We start from the raw sequence: 9,543 nt of genomic DNA, 5'->3' as shown, positions 1-9,543 counted from the left end.
ATAACAACTCAAGCGTGACATCTTGAAGATATCAGTTGTTTTCGGCAATAACCGACACAGTCCTTCAGCCACTTCTATTAAATGAAGGCATTCCATGCAGGTTTCAAAATGCATGTATAGGCCTCGCCGCCTCTTGCCTCTAAGGATGGAGAGCGGAGGCAGGCGCAGTAACCAATCTGCTCCGAACGACCCCCCCCCCCCACACTCACACACACACACAGACAAGCACGCACACGTACATGCGCGCGCACGCACACACACGCCGGGGTAGTGCTGACTCAGTGCCTTACCAGCAGTCCTTTCGCCTCCAGACACGCACAGGACAAGAGCCACACGCAGACGCGCCCATAATCTCTTCCACCACCTCTTCACCTAGACACCACACCAACCAACCGCCATGGCTAAGACTGCGATCGGTAAGTTTTGTATGTTTTATTATTTGTAGGTTTATTTATTTTATACTCTCTTAGCGAGGATTAGTAGCCTATAGACAATTAGAAGAATATTGTTATTTATTAGGCTACACGCAGGGTTGTGGTGCTGAGGACAGCTCTGCCGGGCGGCGACACCCATTATTCTAGCACAAAAGGATGCTCAGCATTGATTATCGGGGGACTGGGGAGCGGTCCAACTCCTCTTGCAAGTCATGCTACAAATAATAGTTTCAACATAAAAACAAAACAAAAAACATTATTAAGTATTTTAATCGTCACCAAGCTGCGTGCAATTTGTCACAATCATCATTCACCTTATAGGCTATAATTCCTGCACCCAAAGAAACCAATGCTAGTGTGTGTGTACTGTGTGTGTGTGTGTGTGTGTGTGTGTGTGTGTGTGTGTGTGTGTGTGTGTGTGTGTGTGTGTGTGTGCGCGCGCGCGAGCGCCCTCGCGCGCATGGGCTTATACTTTGATTCAATTTATGATGCCCCCCCCCAATTCCTGACGCATACCATTTTAAATTTGATGCAAAACGAGCAAATTAACTAAACATGCTATATAGAATAGCCTACGTGTTAATGTGACTATACCGGTATTCATAGTGTCGTCGCTTATTGCCGCACGCCCGCATGCACCTGCCGTTGTGCCAGCCACACTGTCACAGCCGCGCAGCATAATGCAGAGTCTGTCGACCCCACCCTACAACAGCTCGCCTTGCCGGCCCCTTCAGACACAACCGGCCTCTCGCATCATGACGGGTGGCAATTATTTATTTATTTTTGGCCGTGACAAAGCCCGTATATATCGGGGAATTTGGGCCATTAGGCTAATGAACAGACAGTGCAGTTGCAGTGACTTAGAAGCACGAATGGGAGAAAATTCATCTTGATCCATGACTTGTAGGCGTATATTTCTTTCTTTCTTTCTTTTTATAACGGAGAGAGATTTATGACTGGCAATGAAAGAGCAACGACTGTGTGCGTTTTACTCCGATAGGCTGCTATGATTGTGATTTATTCGGCTTGATCACATCTTATTGGACCTACAAATGAATTGGACACTTTATTATTATGACTGTTTATGTGAAGAAATTATATTGGATGACATTTATTTATTTATTTATTTGTATGACAGATGACAAACAGTCCTCTGTTGCTGAACCAGGCTCCAATGAAGAAATGGAAGATTCTGGTAGAACAGTGGCTCTCAAACAAGCACCCCTAAATCAATATGTATAGGCTATTATTTGACAGTTGACCCTTATCTCAAAAGATTGTGTTGAGACACCATAGAGAAGTGGTTAAAACGTGCTTTTGATGCTATATTAACACATTTTGGTGGGGACCCCAAGAGGAACCCCCCTCAATGACTCCTCTAGGGGGTCCCTGCCTGGACACTGGCATAGAAAGCCACAGTGTTCGGGTCACGTGACGTAGATCTGAACCCGTGTGTGGGCAGAGGGTGGAGGTGTGGTTATACTTAATGCTTATCTTTCAGTTGACTAGACGGCTGATGAATGGTAGACTGGCAGTCTGACAGACAGACAGACAGACAAACAGACTGACATGCAGCCATGGGCGGCAATATAATAAGCGGCTGACCAATGCTACCAGGAGTCATCCTATATATTATGTCAGCCAGCGGGCCAGCGGGTTCTTTCTGGATGGGTGGAAATCTTGAAAGTGGGCCGGTGATGTGTATTTTCAGGCCGTTGTTGATCAACGATCAGTAAATCCATTGGGTTTCCTGCTTGAATCAATGGAAACCCGACATTGTCTCTTGTAAGTTCTAACACATTGGTGTCATCGTTGGTTCTTATAGTGGTGTGTGTTAGGGCAGGGCAGGGCAGGGTAGGGTAGGGTAGGATAGGGTAGGGCAGGGCAGGGCAGGGCAGGGCAGTGCAGGCTGCACGGGCCATGGGTCTGGCAGTGAAGGTACACAGTCATCAATCCATCCTCACTCCTCAGAGCCGGTCACTGTCGGTCAGCAAAGCACCCAATAACGGGACCACGGCTATTGATGTGTCACACCAGTTGTATATTTCCATACCGGCATCGAGCTGAGCCAGATAAATATGTCGACATCGACCTATACGTTCATCATTTCTCGATGATCGCGTACTGAATAGTATTTCTTCTGGTATAGTGGTGACTATGCCATTAGCTGTAGGTCGAGGCTGGAATTCTCAACTAAGCACAAAGCCGTATGGAGGCTCCCAATAGATTCTCTCTTGCCTACATTGCGGCACAGTCATCAGGCCATTATGTGAGTTCCATCTCTTGGGACCCACTATTGATTCCTTTGTGTCAGGCGAGGTAATCTTTTTTTCTTTTTCTTCTTTTCTTCTTTTTAAATAAAAGTTCACCTTCACTGCACCTTCCAGTATTAGGCCTACATGTAAGTCTAAATCAGGCATCACTTTAGTTGCAACTCATGACCGGTGCCATTATTGACATAATGAATGCAACGACATACGCATAAATCTTGTCATTCACTCAGCTAGCTAGGTGTGGTCTTCTTAACCACTGCAAAATTACAGAGTACCCCATTGATGGACATGATTATGAGAGATACATGACTTATGGCCCAATGTCATTTGTCTACTCTAGACAGATTATTTAGTCTTTTTCTTATTTTTTACCCCTTTTTTGTCGTTATGCCAATTGATTCCTCCCCACACACATTTCTGTGTTGTCACTGCTGTTGTGTCCTCCTCAGCTGAGGAGCCCCGCACCGGGAGGTCATAGATCCTTCGTTCTAATCCTCCCACCCAACACTCCCTGCTGACACTTATACTCACTGATAGTCTCTCCAACTCTTTAGTAATCAGAAAATATATTTTATTTATGAGGTTAGGATAACAATTTGACCCAATCAGGAGAGAGAACTCACACAGCATACAGGATAAACAATTGGATTTTGAAGTGATGGCATAAAGAAATGAAATGCATGATCAGAGCAGACACAATAAAAACTGGAACACTACAAATTTTAAGCTGATACATCGGTTGGCTCTCCTGATTGGCTGAAATTGGCAACCCAACAAATTTATTTTCTGTTTACGGAGCTGGAGAGAACAAACCGTTTAGAGCACTTATGACGTAAATCAAATGGCAGCCAAGTCTATGGACTTTTAATGTTTGTTTAGGGTAGCAGTTAAACATTTACGACGTGAGACGTCATGTGGACTGATGGAGGGGAAAGGAACTGGTTGGAATAACGAGTTCCTTCCACGCGCTACGCCCTGTCAGGTGAAAAGAAGCAGCTTGGATTCCTCATGCATAGAAGGAAGCTGCCCTCCCCAGGTTGGCAGAGGAAGTGTAGCGCCCAGGATTACATTAGACAATTGACACTGGGTGAAAAAATGGGTTGCAAAATCGTGGGATAAAAATGTAGTAAAAATACATATATAAATAAAGTGTGTGACGAGTGTGATTTTTGGAATATGACAGAGCAGGGCGTGGTTTGGTTTGGAGGAAAAGAAAATGTCTTCGGCACAAAAGAGTAGCATGGAACCGTTTTATCTGACCGTTAACACCCCCCCAGGTTCCATAACCTCCCACTTCACATCGGGCCTCAGCATTACCCTCGTAACGTTGTGAATATATTGTCGTCTAGTGGCCTGGTTTACAGCAGACTTATCTGTCCTGTTCAGCTGGCCCACAGCCCACGTATACGTGAGTGTGAGGGCCATCAGCGCCATGATCTATGGCAGTGGGTCTCAATGTGTAGTCTGGGGGACACCCAGGGGTCATTGCACAAAATGGAACAAAATACGGAAGTTCTCAAACCAGTTTGAAAACCACAGCCGTAATAGTTCATTTGGTCACCGGTTCCATTTGTACACTCTCAGAGTTAAGTTAACAGGTGTAGATTGAGGTCACATAGATAATATAAAATCTTATCAAATGCGGTTCTGTTGCCTTATTGATATCAAACTCTGGGTTTTTGCAAGGTCTGAGAATCGCTGTGATTTATGGAGCCACGGTTTGCCAGTCAGTCAGTAGTGTTGCCGGGCAGGTTTGCCAAAGCAATATACTATTCTATATGGTGGTTTTAAACTTTTCAACCCTGATGCCCCAGCTGTACTTGTTGGAGATGAGAGAGAGAGAGAGAGAGAGAGGAATGGAGCAGCATAATGATAAGACTGAGGTGGAGGATGTACCGAACCGGTGAAGTGTGTGACAGCAAGTGCCAGTGTGCTGGGTGAAATTGTGTCACACTCATACAATATGCATGCATGTACAGTTGCGCACGCACACACACACAGTTGCGCACGCACACACACACACACACACACACACACACACACACACACACACACACACACACACACACACACACACACACACACACACACACACACACACACACACACACACACACACACACACACACACACACACACACGCACGCACACGCATGCACACGCACACACAGTATGATGCTGAGCTGACAGTAGAGTAACTGGGAACACACAGGCATGGCTGCCTCCAACTCCCTCCAACCTATTTTTTTAAGGACTTCGTGCTTTATGAGACGTGAAGGTTCTGGCATAGGAAATAAGACGATTATATGGTGATAAAATGTGTTTATATCATGACAGCAGCACAGGAAAATACTCAGTGTTCATTTAACTCTAGGGGTGTAACAGTTCATCTAATCCCTTTAGTGAATTAAAAATAAATTATAATCGATTTATTTATCGATTTAAATAGTAGATTTTGGGGTGAAAACTTTGGCTACACATTCAATATCTGATCTACAGACCAAGATTGCTGGTCTACAAGCTCACAACATGTCGCAAAGAATGTACATTTCCGATTCAATATCTGACCTATACAGGCGAAACACATTGCATCGTGACGTGTTGTGAGCTTGTAGATCAGCTATTTTTGTCTGTGTGAGGCAGTGTGAGGGCTATCATTCATTCATTCATCAGTATGCATCATTATGTCCGGTAATCACTAATCATGGACCACTGGAGTGATTTCTGAAGCTACATGGCCTTTTCATTCTGGTCCAACAAGCTGTGTCATTTGATTTAACACCGTCGGCACAGCAGAGAAGACAATCCTTTGAATTGTGAGGAATTGCAGTCTGCTTCTTCACATCAAACTATGAAGGGAACAGGAGCTTTTGACTATCAAGGTATTCGAGATGTAACAAATGAGTCAAATGAGAAGCATTGGTGTCTTTGAAGAGAAGAGTCAAAGAATCAACTGAACTCTATGTTGAGGTGTAAAGAACAATGTGAAATTATTCATTCATCATTGATGTTTCAAGAAAGGTGAAAAGAGGTAAGTGCCCGGTTAAAAGAACAGTGAGGCTGTAAAAGAGAAGAGAAGAGAAGAGAAGAGAAGAGAAGAGAAGAGAAGAGAAGAGAAGAGAAGAGAAGAGATTTGGTTCTTTTGTCTCAAACTCTGTCTTGATTTAACATCGCTACTTAGTAGTTTCAAAGACAATACATTAACCTCGTAACTGTATGTGTGTGCTAAAACATATTAGGTTAATACATTTTATATAATATATATATATTTTGTTGAAAATATTTAGTAATAATAGTTAGTTAATAGTTGTTATAAGGACATGCCCAAAATAGGGATGCCAGGTTGAAAGTGTTAAAGTACATTTATTTAAGAGAGGGCTTCATCTTTCATGTCTTGCGCGTTGCCTCCGTCTGACCCGTGTTCTCTCGCTTGCTCTCTCTAATTATACCAGACGCTCCAAATGACCCTACCTGCCTCCTTCAAACAGCAAGCTATTAGCGGGTCAACAACGTTGGACTAAAACCCTGAATGCAGGAAACATGACAGCCACCAAAGGAGCGCCTCGCGGCCTCTCCTGACGCCCGCTCCGTAGGTACTTAACACAAATTACCTGCTCCGCTGAACGGCCAATTGCACCACGTCGTGTTGTCGCGCACAGGGGGACAAAATGGCCGCCGGCAACCTGCCCAAGCAGTCTACTAATAGGCTCATATGCACAGCAGCCATGTTGGAAAGACATTGGGCCTCTTCCTTATGATGGAAGATGAAGGCTCTCGTAACTCTGACCCTCATAACTCTTGGAACCAAATGGACATGTAAGGGGCCATTTGGAACCCCTTCAAGGAACCATGAGGTCTACCGTGTAGCAGAATGTTTCCAGTGAGCCAACATGCACAATATCAGTTTGGCCTGAATGGAACAAAACCTTCATTAGTATCATTGGCAATGGTAACACCTGTGAAGGAAGTATCGGCCCAATGTCTTTCCAATATGGCTACTGTGCATACCATTGTGGGATGAAGAAGTTGGTATTTGGCACACAAGAAGGAAGGAGAAGGCATTATTATGCAGCGTAAAGATAACCCATGGACAGACGTGAAGAAATAGAAGCCCTTTTTGCAATATGGCCAGACGATCATATTTATCAAATGCTGAAGGTTACACACAAGAACGAATGAATGCATTGTACAGGATTATATAGCAAGAGAATGGAGGCGATTGGGTTCCATCGTACATTTGCACAATGTGGCATAAAAGGTTTGCGCTCGTACTACAGACTTGGACCGGGAATCCTGACAGGCTGATCTGGAGTCATTCAGATAAAAGTGGTATGTGTGTTTGTGTAGAGTAGACAGTGGTGCTACTCCTATTAATCTACCAGGTTTAACGTCCAGTCCCCAACGACACACTGCATCCTCGTAACCCTCACTTTACGTCCTATGTCCTTTACTCAAATATATATATATTTTAACACCATATATTTCACTGTATAGGCCTAGTTTATGAATTCATTGAATTGAACACATTGATAACGTTCCCTGCTGCAGTTTGACACAGCCAGTATGAAGGCAAACGCAACAAATCAAATATGCAAGAATGATGCAACTTTTGCCCATTCGCACAAGTCTACCGTAGAGGTGTGAAAAAGAATTGCTAAATATTTTAGCAAAGAAAAGCTGATCTATACTCAAAGCTCAAAATGCGTTGCAATGTGACACATTGTCACGATTATTGTTATCATAAATGATCTGCCCTATAAAGAACCATCACCTTTGTTTATGTTGTTTAATGGACTAAAAGACAGCCCTAGCACTGGTGGTGGTGGAGGGGTTGTTATTGGAATAGCCTTCACCCTCGCCCTCACACACATGTATTACACTCCCAGGGTGTTTGACTTTCTCTTCCTCCTACACAACCTCCCCACCCTTCTACCATTCGTCTTTCTATGTCCTCCACCTTCTCGACCCATCTACGGCTGAGCAATTAACCTAAGATATATCGAAACCGATATTACCAACCCAACTTAATCTTGCTCGTGTAGGTTAAACAAATAACTGATCTGCCGATTTTTTGGTTATAAAATGGATTTATACATGTATGTATACAGTCATTTGTCTTATTGTATTGTATCATACTTCGCATACTGGCACAAAAAATACAAGCTCACTGCAGCGTGTTTTTAGTATTATTTAGTCATAACCTAGCTACGCAAAAGTTTGAAATAATCCTGATATTGGCATATGGCCCATCCCTACTCCCATCCTCTCATCCTCCCATCCTTTCATCTAAATTTCATTTTTCTTGGTTTCGTCTCCTTCGAGCTACACTCCCCTCCCTCTCCATACACCCCCCCACCACCACCACCACCCCGGCTTTCCTTTTATCCAAAATCTTTCTACCACCCCCGCTGCGCGCTCTCTGTCTCTCTTTCTTTCTCCTCGAGGGAAGGGGGTTAACAAGGCCATTGGAGAGTTGGTGAGAGCTGTAGAGACTTGATCACATTACTTTGGCGTCTGCCGGTCTGCGGGGCTGCAGATCCCAAGAGAAGGAGAGAGAGAGAGAGAGAGAGAGAGAGAGAGAGAGAGAGAAAGAGAGAGATGGTTGTTTTCCACTAGTATAAAGTCTGTCGACTGCGTAGACCTAGAAAAGCAGCATGTTTCCAACTGAAAGAGCGTCAGCGCTCTTTTATTAATCATTAATCATCATTCCAACTATGTCCAAAATATGATTTATGATAATATAACATTAATATCGTCTCTGTCTGGTCCAAAAGTTCTCAGGATTCAAATAAAAAAATAGCAAAAGTAGCAGATCTACAAGCTCTAAAGGCGTCGCTTTGCGCCACGTTTTGAGATGATATGTCTGCTACTTGAAGATTTTGTGTTATGCTGTGGTATGATAAAGTATAGGGCGTTAATTTACGGAAATACACCAAAAACATCGAGATAAGAAGTTTCTGCCGGACAGTAACAATGTCACTGTGATACCGATGAAATCAAAAAGTAAACTATATCATGTTTTGATTGATTAATTGAAAATTGTATTAACAGTTTGCAGAATTACAGTACATTTCAAGCACAAACTCAATACAAAGGCTGTTAACTGTGAGTGGACGACCCAATTAAGCATTACACTTGTTTCCAATAGGGTCCACCATGTTCAATTCATCAAAACATTAAGAGACGTACAAATAGACACTTCTATATAGACAAAGAACAGTACAGGAATTCATCATAATGGAGGTAAAAAGGGAAAAGAAACATATACAGTGAGGGGAAAAGGGGGGGGGGGGGGGGGGGGGGCGGTGGGGGGTGATTCAGATTTTACGGGGGCCAGTTTCGAATTGCAGCCATCCGTATAGGTGCCCTTTGAGAGCGGTATTGAAGGAGTCAAGGGATTTGCATGTCTTAATGACTGTTGGTAGGGCGTTCCACATTTTGGTGGCATAGGAGCGAAAAGAATTTAGTCCCTTGTTTGTGCCGAATCTGGGTTGAACATGGTTCGTTGCACTCCCTCTGGTGTTGTGGGTGTGGACTTCGTTAACATTAAGGAAGTATCTACACAGGTACATGGGTATCTTGGTGGAGTATCGAATCTTGTGGACCAGACCCATTGCAAGATGCTCTACTCTGTCGCCGACCTGTTTATCTTAGCCAGAACACCATCCATGTGCACGATGTGTTTACCAATGTGTTTACCAAAGTCTGATTCCTTACGATCGCTCTGACACCCAATGATTCGCTGGCGCCTGGCGCATAATTTGGTCAAATGAGTGGAACCACAAACGCGTGGGTCCTGAGCCAGAAAAGGTTGGGATACTGCCGCCACAGGGTTC

General features: G+C 43.8%; 1 protein-coding gene across 1 annotated transcript in view; it reads left to right on the top strand.

Moving 5' to 3' along the window:
- Nucleotides 1–345: 345 nt before the first annotated feature.
- stmn2b (stathmin 2b) overlaps nt 346–9,543 on the top strand; it is a 16,106-nt gene continuing 6,908 nt past the window's right edge. Inside the window, exon 1 of the mRNA XM_079522787.1 lies at nt 346–416. Within this exon, the coding sequence (XP_079378913.1) occupies nt 398–416 (19 nt within the window). The 5' untranslated portion in view covers nt 346–397. The remainder of the gene's footprint in view (nt 417–9,543) is intronic.

This window comes from Electrona antarctica, assembly GCF_951216825.1.
Source record: "Electrona antarctica genome assembly, chromosome: 15".
Taxonomy (NCBI): domain Eukaryota; kingdom Metazoa; phylum Chordata; class Actinopteri; order Myctophiformes; family Myctophidae; genus Electrona; species Electrona antarctica.
This window is presented reverse-complemented; position numbering and strand designations above follow the sequence as displayed.